Source organism: Hoplias malabaricus, chromosome X1 (genome assembly GCF_029633855.1).
Source record: "Hoplias malabaricus isolate fHopMal1 chromosome X1, fHopMal1.hap1, whole genome shotgun sequence".
Classification (NCBI taxonomy): Eukaryota; Metazoa; Chordata; class Actinopteri; order Characiformes; family Erythrinidae; genus Hoplias; species Hoplias malabaricus.
In genome coordinates, this window is record NC_089818.1 from 18,148,724 (window position 1) to 18,168,486 (window position 19,763).

The following is a 19,763-nucleotide window of genomic DNA, read 5'->3' on the forward strand; positions in this document are numbered from 1 at the left end:
CCCACTAGATAATCAGTGATAAATCATAGATAATGTATTTATTTATAGTGTATTAAGATTTACAAGCTTTTAAAACATTATGTGCCACAGTACATGTTTCCATTGTGGAAATGTGTCATGGTGCTTTAGTGCTATGTACAGTCCTGCCCTTACCACTACATTAGGAGGAGGAAGCGAATAGTGTGTGTAGTGGAAGGAAGGAATGGGCTGAGTCTCAAACGAAACTGTACTCCCTACAGACATGTAGGGCACTAAGTAGTGCACTATTTAAGTGTAGATGCCACAATGTCCTAATTTAGAACACTATACGGGGAGCATAGAGCTATTTGAGACTCAGAGGGAGAGAGAGGAAAAAGAGGTGAAGGTGTGGTTGTGGTGGGTGGTAGTGAGGAAGAGGTGAAATTAAACAAGCAAGGGACTCTGCTATGTCTTTTTATAACTTGTCCAGGAAGTTGTCGAGTGGAGGTATGCCTTCTTTCAAGCCTTTGCGTTTGCGCGTCTCTGCCACGATCTGGGAAGGTCTTGAGGCAGGGTCTTTAGGGTCTCCTTGGAGAATCTGCCAGTGGTCAAACACACACTGAGGGAAAGCCTGACCACCTGTGTTCGAGCGAAGGTCGGCTGTGAAGCCTGGAGACACAGGAAGGACATATGGTAATACAGGGTTATTAATAAGTTGATACCAGTCATAGTCTATTTGAGACCACTTAACCCATTGAGGTCTGAGGCAAGTGTGTGATGATGCAGGAAAATCACTTTAAGTAAATGACCATGTATCTGCTATTGAGCTACTGGACCACAAACCATCTAAAACACTATTGGTGTAACCCTGGTAAGTGGGCATACATCTCACTCACCAAAGGACTCATTGACTGGCAGATAGGCCTTGACCACAAACATGGGGGTCCCCATGACTTGAGACTCCTCAAACACATGACCTCTCTTCCTGTTCAGCACACCATAGATCCCCCCAACCACCTGCTCTGGACACTGAGGAGAAATCACAACAGGGCATCAACAAACAAAGCACTCAGTACCTGGGACTCCAAGCAACAGCGACAAAATACTGTTCTTGTTAATTAGTAACTAGAAATATGTAATAAATTACCAGGAATGTAACCTCATACGAATTAATGACTTGATAGAAAGCAACGTGTTTAATACACCATAGAAAAAGCAGCTATGTGTGTGTGTGTGTGTGTGTGTGTGTGTGTGAGAGAGAATGACACTGACTTGGATCTCCACCAGATAGATGGGCTCCATGAGCCTGGGTTCGGCGGTCAGCTGGCAGGCGTACAGCACCCTGCGGGCAGTGGGAATGATCTGACCGCCACCACGGTGAATTGCATCAGCGTGCAGGGTCACATCGTGGATGTCGAAGCGGATCGCACGCATGTTCTCTTCACACAGTGCCCCCTGACAGGAGAAAAATAGTACAAAAGGGTACACAATCATATATTACATTTCTAGATACCCCTTTATAATTAGTAAATTCAGCCCCTTTAAGTTGCACCCATTGTGGACACACAAACACCATACTCAATGCCAAGCGTGGGCTAGAGAGGTATAACACCTTGAGCTGTGTGGTAGTGAAAGTGTACTCCCGAGTGCTGGAGCTCCATCATTACCTCGGGATAGACTTCAAAATCATCTACCATCAGTGCCTGACCTAAATAAAGTTCTTGTAGCAGAATGCAACCATATCCACACAGGACGGTCTCAGCATCTAGTCTTAAGCCTTCCCAGAAGAGTAGAGGCTGTTACTGCAGCAGAGCGGGGCAAATAACCTATTAATACCATTTATTTAAAAAGAAACATTAGATAAGCTGGGGGGTTGCAAAGGTTTGTCCAGATTGTGCAGCTCTTAGACTGGTAACTCAAGGTACTGGACAGATCTAAATCATTAGGCCCATAGGGGGCAGTGTTCTGAGTTTTAATTACTGCGATCCCAGTAAACATTTAGACGTTGATTCAACGTTGAAATAACGTAACGACTGCCGTCTAATCAACGTTCTCTTAAGGTTGAAAATGAAAGTTGAAAAGACGTCCAAACACAGACATTGAAAAGACGACTATTAGACGTATTTTGGACGTCCATTGACGTTAATAATTGGTCCCGAAATAAATTACTTGAATAATATGCATTTTGGACGTCCACTGACGTTGTCGATTGGTCACCACTTGATAACTAACTTATTAAGATGGATTTTGGACGTCCATTGACGTTTAAAATATGTCCTTGACGGACAGACTACTTTTAGACCTATTTTGAACGTCCAGGGACGTTCCTTGTTTACTGGGATAACACCGTATTAACTAAATATTTTATGAAAGTAACAGTGCTGTAATTAAAAGAAAAGAAAAGTGAGACTTCTTATTAATTCTAGTACTTTCCTGTGCTTAATTAATGCCTCTAATCTGACGTGATGTACACAATGGAGTGCCACATTTATTGTCTGAATATGATGTTAATTGTAAAACAGGTAAACTGTGTAGGTCTCAGATACTGTGGTAAGGTTGTACATCATGTCTTCAGCGTGGTGCATGATTTCTCATCACAGACCTCACAGCTTGGTTAAGGAACTCTGACGCGAGATTTGAACCCCTGCTGCAGCGGGAACTCAGACTCGGGCGCCTTTGTATTAACCGCTTACGCCACCGGGAGGCAGGATATAGCACGTCCCCTCGTAGACAATATGAGGCTTCAAAGTGAATCAGCTCGTCATGAGAATCTTGATTCATTCCACCGAACCGATTCATCTGAATGTTACGATTCAAATAGCCATTGGATCATAAACATAATTAAATAATAATAAAAAAAAAAACATTGAGTCGGTTGAGAAAAAAAAAAATTGAGAAGAAAACTTCACTCAATATCACATTAAATCATTAATCAAATCAAAGAGTTCAAAAGAGCCGATTCGTTCGAATGAATCGAGCTTATGTTGCTGTGTTATCTATCCTAGGTGATGACTTAGCTGTTGCAGTTGATATGGTATCTCACGTAGTTGCAAAGATGTCAACTTATAATGTAACAAAATTTGTGATTCTGACCACCTCTTTTTGCTTTTGCAGACACCATGTAACATATTTGTGTTCATCTGGGATTACTAAAGCAAGAACTTTACTACTTGGAACACCATAACACCGCCTTGTGACATCACAGCAACAACTTTGGATACCATAGTAACCACCTAGCAACACCCTAACAAGCACCTATCAACCACCAAACATTTCAACCACACAGTAAAACCCTAGCAACCACTTTCTGCACAATCATACTGCCATTTTTTCAGGAAATTATTTTTTTCTAGTTTTAAAGCTAAAAAGACACAAACCTTAGGCCACTGACTAACCACATAAAGATGAGAAAATGTACTTGTAATATTCACTAAATTCTGACTATAAATGTTAGAATAGCAGTAGTAGCATACACCTGTGTGGCTTCCTGCACCTCACCTCTTTGGTGGCCCACTGGAAGCCGGCCACCACGCTGTCTTTGATCTCGTTGAGGTACTGCACACCCTTGGTCACGTCCACCAGGATGTTGGGTCCAGTCCCGTCGGGCCCAAAGCACCAGATTTTTCGAGCCTCTGTGACCTCCCACTCATATTTATCAGCGAGGTAGCGGGCGCGGGCCTTCAGCTCCTGCCTAGCAGACACATCCCCCTTCTCCACATCCTCAGCCAGGCCTTCAGGGAAGGGCCGTGCCTTCATATATAGACGATTGTGCTTGTTTGGAGATTTGGACAAACACATCTGATCAGACTCCTCACTCACGGTCTCTCTGTAGGACACAACTGGGTCTGATTTCTGGAGAATGATAGAGATGTGTGTGTGTAAGACAGACAGAGAGAGAGAGAGAGAGAGAGAGAGAGAGAGAGAGAGGAAGGGAGAGATATGTCACAGTTCTGAAGTGTACTATGTTCAGAATGAACAAATCCAACATGAGTTTGTCAGTTAGCAGAACCTTTTATACAAGGCTTGTAAAGTAAGAAATGTATTAGTAGATTTCTAGAAAATGTCAATAAAACGTTATTTTTAAAAGCTATTTTGGCCTAGATTGTGTAAGTGATTTATTATTATTTATTTATTATAATATTGTGATAAGAAGAAAAATACATAATCAAAAACGTGGATAATAATTATAGCTTTCCCCAACATGTTTTGGTAACCACTGCCACCTAGTGGCAATTAACAGGAATGTACCCACTACCCATGCTACTCCCACAGTCCAAAAACACACGTTGGTACGTGGATTGGAGACTCAAAAGTGTCCATAGTATGTGAGTGAGAGTGTGTGTTGCCCTGTGAGGGACTGGCGCCCCCTCCAGGGTGTATTCCCGCCTTGCACCCAATGATTCCAGGTAGGCTCTGGACCCACCGCAACCCTGAACTGGATAAGGGTTACAGATAATGAATGAATGAATGAATGGTGTAGGCCGTTAATAAAACACAATTAAAGTGCTGGACAAATGTGAGGATTTGACCTGTTTACATATTGAAAAGTTTGGTTTAGTTAAATAAATACTATATATAATAATATAATAAAAAATAAGTTTCCATTCTTCACATTTTGTTCAGCTTCCACTATTTTTATGGGCACACTTGCTATCAGATTTTCAAAGAAATCTGCAAGGGCACTTTCTCATCGAACTTCAGCCTTAGAAATTAGTTAGCACTAAAAAATAAAGAGAATATTAAAGAATATTATAGTAAAGAGAACACAAATTCCAACCAATCAGATTGTTGGCTCAGAAATACATGAACTAAAGACATTGACCTTATTAGAGCTCTATAAATGTAAGGAATGCAGTGCTTGTGTATGTTCGTTTCTGGTTTTGTTATTATTATCTGATTTGTTTTATTTATTTATTTATTTTTGTGGAAAATAATAATAAATACATCACAAAAATCAATTTCCATATTAAACTACACAGCCCAACCTCTATATTCGGTCTCCGCCTCAAACACAGTTCTAATCCTGGTCCTCCTCACCTTGAGAGGGATACAGGCGTGGTCCTCTTCCAGGTCCTTTAAACAGATCTCCAGGTGCAGTTCTCCAGCTCCTGCGATGATGTGCTCCCCCGACTCCTCGATGATGCACTGCACCATGGGGTCAGACTTGGCCAGGCGCTTCAGGCCCTCCACCAGTTTGGGCAGGTCTGCTGGGTTTTTGGCCTCCACTGCCACACGCACCACGGGGCTCACACTAAACTTCATCACGCGCATGTTGTGAGCCTGTTCGTATGTTGTGATGGTCCCAGTTTTGACCAGGAACTGGTCGACACCCACCAGGCCGACAATGTTTCCACAGGGAACGTCCTCAATGGGCTCCACGTAGCGCCCCATCATCAGGATGGTCCTGCAAAACAGGAAAGAGATGTAAAATGTTAGCAAAGCTTCTTAACAAGCTTCTTTTAGGTACAAACAGGTGGTTGTTTGTACTGCATTATTACTAAATAATTTAAATGTAAACATATAATTACAAAATAAAAGTTATTTGTGATTATCTAATAAGTATTTCTGCATAGAGTAGATTAAAGGATGCATTTCAGACTTATTTCTGATGGTTTAGATGTCAAAAAACTACAGAAACAAGACTGCTAATTCAACTCTTATATTCAATTGTTATAATAACCACAATCTCTAGAATAGGGCAGCACGGTGGCCCAGCAGGTAGTGTCACACAGCTCCAGGGGCCTGGAGGTTGTGGGTTCGAGTCCCGCTCCGGGTGACTGTCTGTGAGGAGTTGGTGTGTTCTCCCTGTGTCCGCGTGGGTTTTCTTCAGGTGCTCCAGTTTCCTCCCACAGTCCAGAAACACACGTTGGTAGGTGGATTGGTGACTCAAAAGTGTCCGTAGGTAGGGGTGTGTGTGTTGCCCTGTGAAAGACTGGCGCCCCCTTCAGGGTGTATTCCTGCCTTGTGCCCAATGATTCCAGGTAGGTTCTGGACCCACCACAACCCTGAACTGGATAAGGGTTACAGATAATGAATGAATATCTAGAATAACTCCAATAAAGCCGTGTGTGTACTGTGTACCTCTGGATGGGTTTGAGATAGAGGTCCTCTTTCTTTCCGGGAGTAAAGTTGGGTCCCATGATCCTTACTTTCTGCCCAGTGGACACACAGCCAGAAAACACACGGCCAAATGCATAGAATCTGCCTTTGTCAGAGGTGGGCACCATCTTGGAGATGTACATCATCAGTGGAGCTTTAGGGTCACAGTTTTTAATTCCTGAGAAAGAGTGAGAGAGAACATTTTTACCACAGTCCTCCTCGGGGGGAGACGAGAATATCCAGTTTAAACAGTTTTCCCCTTAAAGCGAAGTCTAGATTTAATTGTTTATGATGTTTTGACACATATCTATAAAAAAGTACCATTTAGCATAGCTCAAACAGCATTAGCAGCTATATCTGGCATCAGGAGGTCATTGGGGGCAACAAGAAATCATCATGTCCCACTAAACCAACGTTCATGTATCTATACTGGCAGCTAAAAGCAAACAAACACAACAACAAAGTACACTCATCAGTATCCTGGGACCGCACTGATTAAGTTCTACGTTTGGGGTAAAATAGATTTGCAGTCTGGTACTGGAGAATCGTACCCATGGCGGCCTCGTCATCTCCAGGCCCTTCATACAGCAGCTCACAGCGGTACCTCTGCGCAGTGACGGGAGACGGCAGGTGGATTGTAATCATCTGCAGCAGAGCTTCTCCAGCAGGAAGCCAACGGCGCATCACAGCCTTCAGCAAAGGCTTCCCCTCCTTATCGCGGTCCTCCTGGTCCAGCTTAATGTCCAGCTTCTCTATCAGCTTAGACGTCTCCTCCTTCTTAAAGTTCATGATTGCGTCAAATACCTGTGAGGAAGAGCAATGAAATGATGCATCACTGTTGCTTCATATGCAGAAGAACAATTCAATTATATAAAAGTATACAGAAATAGGGTCTCCTAAAAACCAACTGGAACACCACCAAAAAACACTTCACTGTCTACTTCCATTTCTACTGTCTGTAATCATAAAAATACTTTAAAGATGGGGTCCAGGATGAGCTGGGCAAAAGTGCGAGGTAGTTTCTTCCCATCCGGTCCTGTAGCCGTCTTACTGAACTTCCCAGTGGCTGGATCAAAATACCTAAAGGACACCAGGGGAATAATGCTATCAGATCTGAGGTAATTAAAGAAACAATGGTAATCCGTTTCAATGTGTGCACTACCTGTCCCCCCACAGTTTCTTCATCATATCCTCCACCTTCTTGCAGCGCTCTGCTGGCCCCAGCTGACCTTCGCCTTTTGCTGCAAACTTTGCGACGTACATCTCAGCAAACTGCTTCAGAGTAAAAGCCCAGCCATGAAGACCAGACCCAAACCCTACTGTACCCACCACCGGGTCAATCTGAGAGAGAGAGAGAGAGAGAGAGAGAGAGAGAGAGAGAAAGAGAGAGAGAGAGGTAATCTATGGCCTGTTAATCCGTGGGTAAAGGAGGCTAGAGAAGGTTAGAGAAGACCTTTCTCACCATGATGTTACCCATGGGCCCATTTTCGTCTTCTCCGTAGGTGGAGATTATCACATTGACGTTCTCGACAATACGCTGGAATGTCTGGAAGAGCTCTTCAGGCTCCAGCTGCAGCTCCAGAAGGGCCCGGTCCATCTTATTCATCATCAGCACAGGTTTAATGCGCTCGGCTATGGCCTGCCTGAGCACCGTCTCTGTCTGTACACAGACTCCTGGGGAGACAGAGGGATCGATTAGCAACGATACAATTCATATTTTAAACCATTTTAAGGCATTATATTTAGTACCAGTAAAAATAAATATAATGTCTTTGTTTTATAATATTTTGCCTTTGTTACAGCTTTCATTCTTTTCTAAAAACCTACTTAGAATTTTTCAAAATAAAACTGATATTTTTCCACACTTCTAAACACAAACCTCAGTCTTTTAGAGAACATATTGTACCACTTTTCTGCAAGTGAACACAGGTCTGGTGTCTTAATGAAACATCTGTGACCAGGCTTTGGTCAAAACGCCACAAGGATCAAACACCACAGCAGCACTCTCCCCAGCACACCTCTCACGGTGGTGAAGCAGGTAGTGTCGCAGTCACACGGGGCCTGGAGGTTGTGGGTTCGATTCCCGCTCCGGGTGACTGTCTGCGAGGAGTTGGTGTGTTCTCCCCGTGTCCGTGTGGGTTTCCTCCGGGTGCTCCGGCTTCCTCCCACAGTCCAAAAACACACGTTGGTAGGTGGATTGGCGACTCAAAATTGTCCGTAGGTATGAGTGTGTGAGTGAATGTGTGTGTGTCTGTGTTGCCCTGTGAAGGACTGGCGCCCCCTCCAGGGTGTATTCCCGCCTTGCGCCCAATGATTCCAGGTAGGCTCTGGACACACCGCAACCCTGAATTGGATAAGCGGTTACAGATAATGAATGAATGTTTAGAACGTCCAGTTTTAGGTCCCGTCTCTTTAAAACGGAGGGGGGATAAACTTAGGAAAGGCAAGATTAACTGATTAATTGCTGATAAACTACATTTACAGTAAGTATAATGTATAATGCATAATGAAATGGTGTATATGAGTCTTACCGGACACACAATCCACTACCACCAGAGCTCCATCAGTGACCCTCAGGGCAGCTGTCACCTCTGAAGAAAAGTCCACATGTCCAGGAGAGTCGATCAAGTTGATAAGGAACCCAGAACCGTCCTTAGTTTGCTTAATGAAGGCCAGGTCGTTATCGCTCAGCTCGTAGTACATGGAGATTGCCCTGAAGATGGAGATAAATGGGGCATATCTGTATTAACAGGTGCATATAACAGTTATATTGACACATACAACAAACACATTTAACAGCCTTAATTAATATGTTATAACCCATTGTAGTCATGCTGCAGAGCTCGGAAAGTCATTACAGGCCTTAATAAATATATTATGATCATTCATAAATATGTGATCACCCTTTCATTGCATCTTACGACAGATGTCATGCTGCCTCTCTCAGGTGCTGCTTACGTGGATTTGATGGTGATGCAGCGCTCCTGCTCATCTTTGCGTGTGTCTGTGAAGCGAGTCTCTCCGGCCCGAGCCGAGGCAATGATGCCAGCTTTGGACACGAGCGAGTCGGTGAGAGTGGACTTGCCATGGTCCACATGCGCAATCACAGACATATTACGAATGTTGGACTTCTTGTCCATGATGGCACGGATCTGATCCACTGTGAAGTTCACCTGAGAGGCAGAACATACTCAAGGTCAGAGGAAATAATGAAACAAATGCATATATTCACACATATCAAGGGCAGATATGTGTAGAGGTAACAAAGTTTCGGGCATCTTTTATTTTAGCAATAACAGATGGAGGTTTTGACAAGATAATGACTCCAAGCATGCTGTCAAAACAAAACGTGTAATACAATAATAAGGCCTGCAAGGCTTCTATAGGCAATATTCTAAACCTACGCATTACACCAACAGTAGACCCCATTTTAAATCCATAGGTTTTCTACAAGATTTTGGAGTGTGTCTGTGGAATATTAGCCTGTTCATCCAGAAAAGCGTTCAAAAGAGAGGTTTATGCCAAAGGTGTTTGATGGGTTTGAGATGAGAGCTCTGTGTGGGTCCAATCAAGTTCTTACTTTCCAAACTCCCCCAACCATGTTTTCATGGACCTTGCTTTGTGCACTGGAGCACAGTCACACTGGAATAAATAAGTGCGGTCCACAAACTGTTCCCACAAAGTTAGAAGTATTCAGTTGATTTTAATGCCAGAGGAGGTTTGGAAATCTGCAGTTATGGAATTAGCAGAGTATTGGTGACTAAGCACTTAGGCACCTGAGCACTTGGTGCCTACTCTGTAACTTTACATGGTATGCCACTTCTTGGCTGAAACTCTGTTGTTCCTAAATCCTTCCACTTTTCAGTGATACCACTCAAAGTGATCCTGGAATAAAATGTATGAAAGATTTAAGTCTGTTGAGTCCATCCTTAAAACCTGGGGGAGCCAACAGGCATCTAAACCACAGGACTGAAAAAATAAAATGACTTTATAATGTAGTCTTAAGGCTGTTAATTTGTATGGACTGATCACGTTTCGCTTCACTTGGGGTCACTGCTGGTGAGGAGATTGTGTATGCAAAATTGTCAACAGGTTTGAGCAAGTGTGTGTGTGTGTGGCCAGGGTGCAACCCTAATCAAGGTGAAGTGGTTTACGAAAATTAATTACTGAATTAATTAATTGCTATTAATTGCTACTAAGATCTGATTTATTCATAGTTCTAAGCACAAATTCCAAAATCTCAATATGTGTAAAAATTGAAACGAACATATGCAACAAATAAACATGCAGTAAAAGTGTCTGAATTATTATCTTCCCTTACAAGAGGTGGATAAATCTGCATCAATATGTGTAGACTAAATCTGACGTATATCACCACATACAGTAAATAACTATAACCTACCAATGAAATAGATAAATCTAGCTAAATGCAGCTGCAGCAGGGCTTTTCTTAACGTTTTCAATTCCATTATCCGGATTAATTTGAGCTTGACTCCCCAGTGGCCAAAAGTGCTACACCCCTTTCCTTACACTTGGTTGCATCATTCATTACACAACTGACCATCCAGCCAGTCTGCACAAAAACAACAGAACAGGCTGAACTGGAACTGTGTAAAGTGTACACGTTTAATGTGGTGTGTTTACAGTTTATCTAGCCCATTAGGATGAAGGTTTTCACTGTTCCGTTCCACCTTAAATGGCGCAGCAACATTCACCAGCTTATTAGACAGTACTGTTACTCCTTAAATGGAGCAGCAACGTCTTAATCACAGCTTCAGATTAGAATGAACCTTGAATGCGTAGCAGTAAAAACCTATAGCTTGGCGCTTAGTGGTGGGTACTGAAAAACATCTAGAACATTATTTTGAATTCTTATCAGAATGTGCTCTTCCACCTTAAATGCTGAATCAGTTATATTGTAGTATAATTTGATAATGTCTACAGAACGTATACTCTATGTTCTAGAGGTAAAGCTTACGCCTGTTTCTTATATTAATTTCCCGCTCCACCTTAAATAATGCAGCTGCAACATTCTTGCGCTTTGTGGTGCTGTGTATGTACATAACACTAAGGTTTGATTTTTATTAAAAATAATCGTAAATGATGCAGCAGTTTTCGTACATAGGGTGATTATATTGTGTACTTTTAATCTAGAAAACCAAGCCGAAGTTGACTTCTGTTTGGAAACTTCGTTCCACCTTAAACGGCGCAGCAGTTGCGTAGCTACCAACAGGCGCCAGAAAAGCCGATACTGCATTTAAGGTGGAACGAAGAATACCAAAGCTGGCGAATAAGACGTCAACTTAACAGCGTTTTAGATAAACTGCGTCGACCGTATACACATCATGAGGCGTTAGAATGTAACGTTAACTATTGCGCCATTTAAAGTAGAGGGGAAGATTGAAATAAGTGAAGAATCCAAGTTTAGTTTTGGTTAATGTTTTTATTAGTGTTGGCTATACAGCAAAATTCCAGTAGGTCTATGTATATTCATTGTTTAAGGTGGAACCTAGTATTTCAAGAAGGAGCAGGCAGATAGGAAGTCGTGAAACATTTTAGGATTGATGTTAATCAGCTCTCCGTGTGCTGGTCAGATACAGACTGTCAGAGCGGTACGCTTTATTTAATCTAGATAATCCAGGTTCAAGCATTCAACAGTAATGTGTACTCAATTCGAACTTTATAAAATCCACATTTGAAGTAGCTGCCTATCATAGGAGAAGTGACGATCAAGACACTTCAAACACTCACCATTTTGACAGGTGTTCCTCTCAGAGCCTCAGATGCAGCAGAATGTACAGCTTGCGTGAGAAAGGACACGCTTTTATACCGAAACGTAGGCCTCCACGCAGCGTGATGACAATGTGCGTGTGATGCTGCTGCTGTTGTCAGTGCCAATAAGCTCCCATGCACAATTTGCAGAGTAAATGCCACCAGTAAATGACATTATATCATGGCTCCAGATTTATGCACGTGCATCACGTGATCGCAGGTTCGCGTTGGACGCATTTCCACAGCTCAGGGGAGCTGACCAAGGTCCTGAACAGGTCTTATAAAGGACATCTCCACCGTTTTTTAAAAATTGTCTGCATTATTCACTCACCGAGATATAAACAAATGCATTCAGAGTGTCTGACATTAAGTGGTTCATTGTAAAGGAACTGCTTTGCTCTGTTTGGAGTGGTGGTGACTGGAGCAAGGCATGATCATATTTGTACCACAATTAGGCATTTTAATTCCTCTCCAAAATCAACAGTGAATTTACACCGGTTTTATAAGCGATGTTGCTATTGCCTCATTATTTAGGCGCAATTTTGCTGCACAACTGCCAACATATATCTCTCCATTCCTCAGACATCTAATTTCTATACTCTAAAGAAGCAGTTTCTGAACAGAAAATAACCACGACTAAAACATTTATAGATGTTTAAACAGTGGTGGAGGTCCACTTAAAATAATTTAACATCATTTTTGAATACGTATTAAATTACATATTTATAGAAAAACACATTATTTTAAATTGCTTTAAGAAAAACTCCACCATTGTTGTGTTTAACATAAAATAAAACTCTTTTACATCTTAATAACTGAATTTTATTTTGGTTTTACGTTTGTGGATTACACGTTTAGCTGGAATCATTAGAAATAAAGTATGTTTTATTGTGTACTAATAAATGTACAAAGGCGGAACCCTGTATTCAACCCGAGTCTTATTCACAAACGGACCCAAGGTAGGTTTTGCGATTCACAGACGTACGTTTACGTCACGTATGTAGTAGCTAGCGAGGCGGTGTTTACGCTGTTAGCGTAAGAGCCTAGAGACCAGTGAGTGGGGCGGGACGTTAGCTTTATCATTAGCCGCTGTCTGCGAGAGGAACGGTTGATATTCGTGATGTGTTTAACTGTTTTTTAAAGGTTACAGACAAGACTTTTGAATAAGGGTCATTCCGAGACGATTAACGCAGTTGTTGACCGTTGGTACATTTACTGCATTCATTCATTATCACTATTAGCCCTGTCCCTTCAATTGTAGCAACATCTGACTGCGTCCTGTTCGTCTTTTTTCTGTGTTTAAGTTATTTTTCAATCATTTGTGTGTGTGTGTGTAGCTCCTCCATTTCCCAGACATGGCAAAACGCAGGATTACTCAAGAGACATTCGACGCTGTGGTGAGGGAAAATATCGATGACTTCGAGATGGACGAGTGTGAAGCCCTGAGAGAAGCTATTGAACAGTTTGAGTCTCAAGGTAAAGTAATGACACCATTCTTTAACACCACAGTGCTGTAAAATGTTCATTCAACGTGTTTCATTTGAAACGTACTATTTCAGTGAAATATTCCTAGTTAGATGTTTTCTTCATTGGTGGGGATAGGCATCTGGGGAGGCCTGCTGCTGACATCCCTTTAAAATAAATTAAAGTGTGTGAAAAATTCAAAGACATTCAGTGTTTTATTTATTTATTTTTTATTTTTTTATTTATTTATTTTTTTAAATATGTATAAGATGTAGTATGTGTGGGTTAAGCACTCAACTCCACGGCTGAGCATTTCCACTTGAGAACTGTAGTGTTCCAGAGACGGCGTCTCTGAAGGGCGAATTCAGACAGTCAATGTTTTTTATGTCATAAGTCTGAGTAACCATTCACATGAACTTGTGAGGCAGGGGCAGGGACGAGTGATGGATGGGTGGGTGTACATTTAGATTCATGGATTCTGAAGTAAGGTGAAGACGTTAAATGTTAATGTTGATGAACAGAAACGAGTTTTTAGTGTTTAAACAATGACTGGACGGTGCCTTAAAAATTCAAGGGCATGACTTCCTAAGGCAAGGAAATGAGATACAAAAAGAGGTATTTAAAATATCTTATAACAATGCATTATTAAATAGTTCTCACATTATTAAGGTGTTCCCACTCTTTACTAAGTATTTCACTGGCATTATTCAGCCTTTCGTACAGGTTTTGAAGTTGTTCTCATTCATAATTTAGTTTTTTTGAAGTGATATCAGCAACAGGGCTCTGTAGGAAAAATATATTTACTATCCACCGCCGCCAGGGAACCTCATTTGAAATAGTGGTAAATAATAATATTTATTCATTCATTCATTCATACATTATCTGTAAGCGCTTATCCAGTTCAGGGTCGCGGTGGGTCCAGAACCTACCTGGAATCATTGGGCGCAAGGCGGGAATACACCCTGGAGGGGGTGCCAATCCTTCACAGGGCAACACAGACACACACACATACATTCACACCTACGGACACTTTTGAGTCGCCAGTCCACCTACTAACGTGTGTTTTTGGACTGTGGGAGGAAACCGGAGCACCCGGAGGAAACCCACGGGGACACGGGGAGAACAAACCAACTCCTCACAGACAGTCACCCGGAGGAAACCCACACAGACACAGGGAGAACACACCACACTCCTCACAGACAGTCACCCAGAGGAAACCCACACAGACACAGGGAGAACACAACACACTCCTCACAGACAGTCACCCAGAGGAAACCCACACAGACACAGGGAGAACACACCACACTCCTCACAGACAGTCACCCGGAGGAAACCCACGCAGACACAGGGAGAACACACCACACTCCTCACAGACAGTCACCCAGAGGAAACCCACGCAGACACAGGGAGAACACACCACACTCCTCACAGACAGTCACCCAGAGGAAACCCACGCAGACACAGGGAGAACACACCACACTCCTCACAGACAGTCACCCAGAGGAAACCCACGCAGACACAGGGAGAACACACCACACTCCTCACAGACAGTCACGCAGAGCGGGAATTGATCCCACAGCCTCCAGGCCCCAGGTGCTGTGTGACTGTGACACTACCTGCTGCGCCACCATGCCGCCTAATAATATTTTAAAAAGAATAAATATCTCTGCATTTAGAAATGGAGACTCTGTAATTGTCTATAGCCAGACATTTAAGTTTGCAAAATAACTTTTTTTTTACAGCTTAGGACAAAATATGGGATCCTTTAGATGATGTATAATAAGTGTAATAACTATTTTAATCACAGCTTTCAGATATCTGGTCCCTACCACCACCACTTGCAGGCATTTCCAAAATGTACTTCTACTTTAAATGAACTGTCCATTAATTTACACAATTTACATAATTTACCTGTGAATTCTCTCATTTAAAGGAGTAGACCTCAGTAACATTGTGAAGGCAGTGCCCAAAGCTTCATCTGAAGAAACCACAGAGGATCAGACACATGAAGTTCTCCAGGTATGTTTTTCATTTATTTTAATGTAATGTAACAGAGATTTTAAAGCACACATAGAAGCACCAAGTTATAATTAAGCCATTATTGTTTTTTGTGGTAACACTCTCAATCTGATACCATTTTCCTATACAATTTGTCCAGGCTCTGGAGTCTCTGAAAAGTGCACTAGAGTCCTCTTCATCCACAGTAGATTGTTTGAAGCTCTTTACAGAGCAGTGTTCCCTCAGCTTTGCTCAACGTTACCTGGCAGCACAGAAGGAAGCCTACCCCACAGTCCTCTCCTGCTGCCAGTGTGCTGGCGAGGACAAGGAGGTGCTCTCTGCTGCTCTAGCTGCTCTTTCTGCCCTCACAGATGGGCAGCCAGACCTTCTGGACCCTGAAGGCCAGGGGTTTTTGATTGGCACTTTACGCAGCCACCAGGAGGATCCTTCTGTTGCTTTCCTGGTCATCCGGACGCTGCGTCACTGCTGTCTGAAACACGAGCAGAACAGACAGGACCTGGTAAAGGCTGGTGTTCTGCCCCTGCTCACCAGCACCATCACAAAGCATATTGAACGACATGAGGTCGTCAAGGAGGCGTGCGCTGCTCTCAGGGTCATGACCTTTGATGATGATGTGCGCGTTCCTTTCGGCCATGCCCACGAACATGCCAAAATGATCGTTTTGGAGCACAATGGACTGAAAGTCATCGTAGAAGCTGCTAAAGGTGAGTTCTCATATTATCAGTGGTGCTGCAGTATAGTGAATGTAGTTTAGAAATTTGTCATAAACAAGTCCTTAAAAAGCTGGTCAGTTTCTAACCACAGAACCATTGGAGAACCATTCTCAACCCAGTGGTGTAAATTAGTGTAAAGTGTCTGCAGGACATTTCCTGAGTGGTCATATTCCCATGTGTCCTGTATATTAGAGGATACATTAAATGAATATAACTATGTTGAAATTCTTACTTCCAGCCCACCCTGAGAATACATCAGTTCTCAGCGAGCTGTGTGCCACTCTTTCACGTTTGGCTGTGAGAAACGAATTCTGCCAGGACATTGTGGACCTGGGAGGGCTGAAGTTTATGATGACGCTGCTGGCAGACAGCTTGGACTGTCAGGTAAAGATTTGTTGTCAGTGACGCTTATCTTGTGTGTCCTCCAACACATTAACAGTGTCTTGAGTTACCTGAATAATGCCTGGCTCACGCTGCAGGATTTTAAAGATCCGAACTGATGTTGAAGATGTGAGACTCCAAACACAAAGACATTTTTCACAGATTTGTCTGTGCTTGTTGTTAGTACTCAAAGTCCCCACACTACACAATCCGCCCTGAATGAGCCACACACTTTCCGATTACACACACCGACAGGCAGCTCCGCTCCTCAAATTCTCAAGGAAGTTTCTCCAGAAATACTACATACAGAGAGCAGGCGGGTGTTTCTCACTCACTAGGGCTCTGTCTGAAACATAATTACAACTAAAGATATTGGAGCAAAAACAGGCAGAATTTTAAACAAGCTTTAAATACAGACACAACTCTGTACCTTCCTCCTACAGAATGCTGCTGGATTTCAGACACAGCCTGAATGTAAACAAACATGGCGGATGACAGTGAAATAACTCCAGCTCAGCTCTCATTGGCGTATCAACTTTCAGGCTTGACATTAACATAGCGTTTATAGGATAATCTGGGAAGAGAATTGTTCACGAATAACAGTAAAATTGGGTGACTGCTTCCAAATGTTGGGAGGACTTAATCAGCCTCAAAATCGACCCAATTATCCTGTAGTGTGGGCCAGGCTTAAAGAGGCACCAGTGTTAAGATAATCTTAACGGAGAGTGTGTTCACTGTGATGCCCTCTCTACTACTTAAGAGCATTCTGTGTTCTAAGATGCTTTTGGGAAACCCATCCCCGATCTGTAGGAACTTTGGGTCTTTCCAAAAACCTAGTGAGCTGCGTAAGTGAGCACACTGCTGTTTAAGTAGACCTCATTCTAACGGTCGTCTGTCCTCATGAGGCATATTATTGAGATGCTCTAGTTAGAGAGCGATTGCATCACGGCTTGTTCCCGCCCCCACACACAACTGGTGTTTATTTACCTCAGTGCAGTGGATTGTAATCTTCCAGTTTTTGTCACGATTTTAATTATTTTTGATCTGAAAGAAGAGCAAAATGGATGGGAGTTGTTCTCGCGTAGCATCCTGGGATTGCCTTCGTGGCTAAGGAAGGGTTTAATGCTGCCAGAATAAGATATCTTGGTACACAACATAATGAGGTATCTATGAATTGGGACAGCGTACGTGTCGCGAGCACGTATACTGTGATGTAAAATGCTCAGAGTTAGACAGCTCACTAAGTTTTGGGACAGACCCTATGTTAGAAAATATTATTTCAGAGAGTTTTACATAGGTATGTTTACATTCTTGTTAATGTTTCTTTTTTAATTTACAACCATACCACGCTGCAACAATATAGCGCCAATTAAAACACATGCAAGTGAGTGTCCTCTTTTTATTTATTTTTTAATAGGACCTCGTAAAGCAGGTTTTAAGTGCATTGCGGGCAATTGCAGGGAATGATGATGTCAAGGACGCCATTGTGAACGCAGGCGGGACTGAACTTATTGTCATGGCAATAAACCGCAACATGAGTAATGCACAGGTATGTACTCTATGTAATGTAATCATTCAGAACATGATGGCCAACCGGGTTATAACAGTGGGAACAGTGGTTGTTTTAATGTGGATTAAAGCAGTGTTTGTTTCAGCTTAACAGATAATTACCCTGTTGTTTATTAATGGTTGAATACACAGATTACATGACATTAGGTCCTCAAGACTTGCGAGGAAAACCACCTTAACGTCTCTTGAGATGTTATCAGAGATGACTGTCCCTAACGTTGTGTTTGCTTGGGTCTCAGGTGTGTGAACAGGGCTGTGCTGCTCTCTGTGTGCTTGCTTTGAGGAAACCTAATAACTGCAAAGTCATCATGGAGAATGGAGGGGCACTGGCTGCTCTGCAGGCTATGAAGGCCCATCCAGCGGAAGTCAATGTGCAGGTCAGTACAGTGCAATATTGCAGCACCTCATTGTCACCCGGAGCGGGACTAGAACCCACAACCTCCAGGACCCTGGAGCAGTGTGACTGCGACACTACCTGCTGCGCCACCGTGCCGCTCTGAATTCAATCAAATCCTTACAAAAATGTAAAGTCGTAGAAGTGTAGAGGCTGTTACTGCAGCAAAGGGGCACAAACTCCATATTAATCCCCTAGATTTCAGAAGAAACCAGTTTGCGTCTAATAACGATTAACAATGCAAGGTACCAACAATCAGTTCATAATGACAGTTATTCATTCAATATCAGTAACTGCTTATTATTTTTTTAATTATTATTAGCACATTGTTTATTGTCCATAGGTCGGAAAATAATCCACTTGTATATTCCATCCCTAATTGAAAGTGCTCTCTCGTTATTGTTACAGAAACAGTCCTGCATGCTGCTGAGGAACTTGGTTGCTCGAACCCGTGACTTCAGCCAGACAATTTTGGAGATGGGAGCCGAGGCTCTCATTGGTCAGGCTCTGGTCTCTCACAGAGACTGTGGCGATGTAGGAAGGGCTGCCCTCCGAGACCTTGGTTGCCAGGTGGAACTTCGAGAACTCTGGACTGGCAAAAGAGGAAGTCTAACTCACTAGAGAAGGACTTGTCAGGTTTTTACATCATTCACTGTGGAAAAGTGTAGAGAGACTGATCAGTGGGGATTTGCACAACCAAAAAAGGGTTAAGTCTTCGGTTGTACTGGATTAAGGGCCAAAAGCAGTTATTTACAGATGCACTGTTCCATCATTTCTCTTATTTGTTGCAGTGTAAATATGTTGGGTTCAACTCTAAATTATATTTGTTGTAATATTATTGTTTTTTTTCTTTATATACTTGTGCATGCCAATGTGTGTTTTTTTTCATGCGGTTCAGTAGCTTGCCTTACAGCTCAGAGAGAACTGATTCACTGAAATGCTCTTGGAATAAGTGTACTTAGTTCAGAAAGTGCTTTGCTCTTCCGTCACATTGTGACACAGTATACTAAACCTGAAGAAGAACCCGGACAGTGCCCATCATCACATGGTGTGATATGAAACATGTTTTTGTGCATGAGAGGAGCTACATTTATTTGCATTCCTTAACATTTTATTGAGAAATGTAATTGATTCGTATTATGGGCTAAAGATTTAAAAAAATAAATAAACAATTAGAGAACTGAAGCTTTCATTGACACCCTAACAATAGCTTGGTAATTATAAAACAATGTAAAACAATCTCAGCCTACAAATGTGAACAAACACCTGGCTAATGGCTACAAGTGTAATTATTTCAAGTGTAATTGAAACATTTTTGGCGACTAAACTGGAGATTTTAAACTGCAATATTTATTATTATATAAGTTAATAAAATGGTATTTTTTATGACGTTT

General features: G+C 42.3%; 2 protein-coding genes across 3 annotated transcripts; one reads left to right on the forward strand and one right to left on the reverse strand.

The window, feature by feature from the left end:
- Window positions 1-40: 40 nt before the first annotated feature.
- LOC136675512 (elongation factor 2b) lies at window positions 41-11,935 on the reverse strand. Its single transcript, XM_066652069.1, has 13 exons — window positions 11,809-11,935; window positions 9,016-9,230; window positions 8,589-8,770; window positions 7,520-7,731; window positions 7,220-7,398; window positions 7,032-7,137; window positions 6,609-6,861; window positions 6,040-6,235; window positions 4,996-5,362; window positions 3,457-3,810; window positions 1,231-1,413; window positions 855-987; window positions 41-627 (listed from the first exon to the last, which is right to left on the reverse strand). The coding sequence occupies exons 1-13, from the start codon at window positions 11,809-11,811 to the stop codon at window positions 434-436; spliced, it is 2,577 nt and encodes an 858-aa protein (XP_066508166.1). The 5' UTR covers window positions 11,812-11,935; the 3' UTR covers window positions 41-433.
- Window positions 11,936-12,877: 942 nt separating this feature from the next.
- LOC136675903 (armadillo repeat-containing protein 6-like) lies at window positions 12,878-19,560 on the forward strand. Of its 2 annotated transcripts, none has more exons than XM_066652705.1 (8): window positions 12,878-13,035; window positions 13,167-13,305; window positions 15,227-15,312; window positions 15,452-16,016; window positions 16,264-16,409; window positions 17,824-17,955; window positions 18,215-18,352; window positions 18,778-19,560. In XM_066652705.1, exons 2-8 carry the CDS (start codon window positions 13,185-13,187, stop codon window positions 18,988-18,990), a joined length of 1,401 nt encoding a protein of 466 aa, XP_066508802.1. In that variant the 5' UTR covers window positions 12,878-13,035; window positions 13,167-13,184; the 3' UTR covers window positions 18,991-19,560. The 2 variants fall into 2 exon arrangements, with proteins under 2 accessions (XP_066508802.1, XP_066508803.1); XM_066652706.1 differs by having other exon boundaries at window positions 12,878-13,031.
- Window positions 19,561-19,763: the final 203 nt, after the last annotated feature.

What these genes read in the sequence shown, in the direction of transcription:
- LOC136675512 (XM_066652069.1), bottom strand. An exon ending in AGATGACGAGGCCGCCATGG is followed by an intron (nt 6,236 to 6,608) that starts GTACGATTCTCC and finishes ACTCTTTCTCAG; the next exon opens with GAATTAAAAACTGTGACCCT. An exon ending in TATCTCAAACCCATCCAGAG is followed by an intron (nt 5,363 to 6,039) that starts GTACACAGTACA and finishes CCTGTTTTGCAG; the next exon opens with GACCATCCTGATGATGGGGC.
- LOC136675903 (XM_066652705.1), top strand. Translation starts at nt 13,185, where the DNA reads ATGGCAAAACGCAGGATTACTCAAGAGACATTCGACGCTGTGGTGAGG. An exon ending in TGAACAGTTTGAGTCTCAAG is followed by an intron (nt 13,306 to 15,226) that starts GTAAAGTAATGA and finishes TCTCATTTAAAG; the next exon opens with GAGTAGACCTCAGTAACATT. An exon ending in CATCGTAGAAGCTGCTAAAG is followed by an intron (nt 16,017 to 16,263) that starts GTGAGTTCTCAT and finishes TCTTACTTCCAG; the next exon opens with CCCACCCTGAGAATACATCA.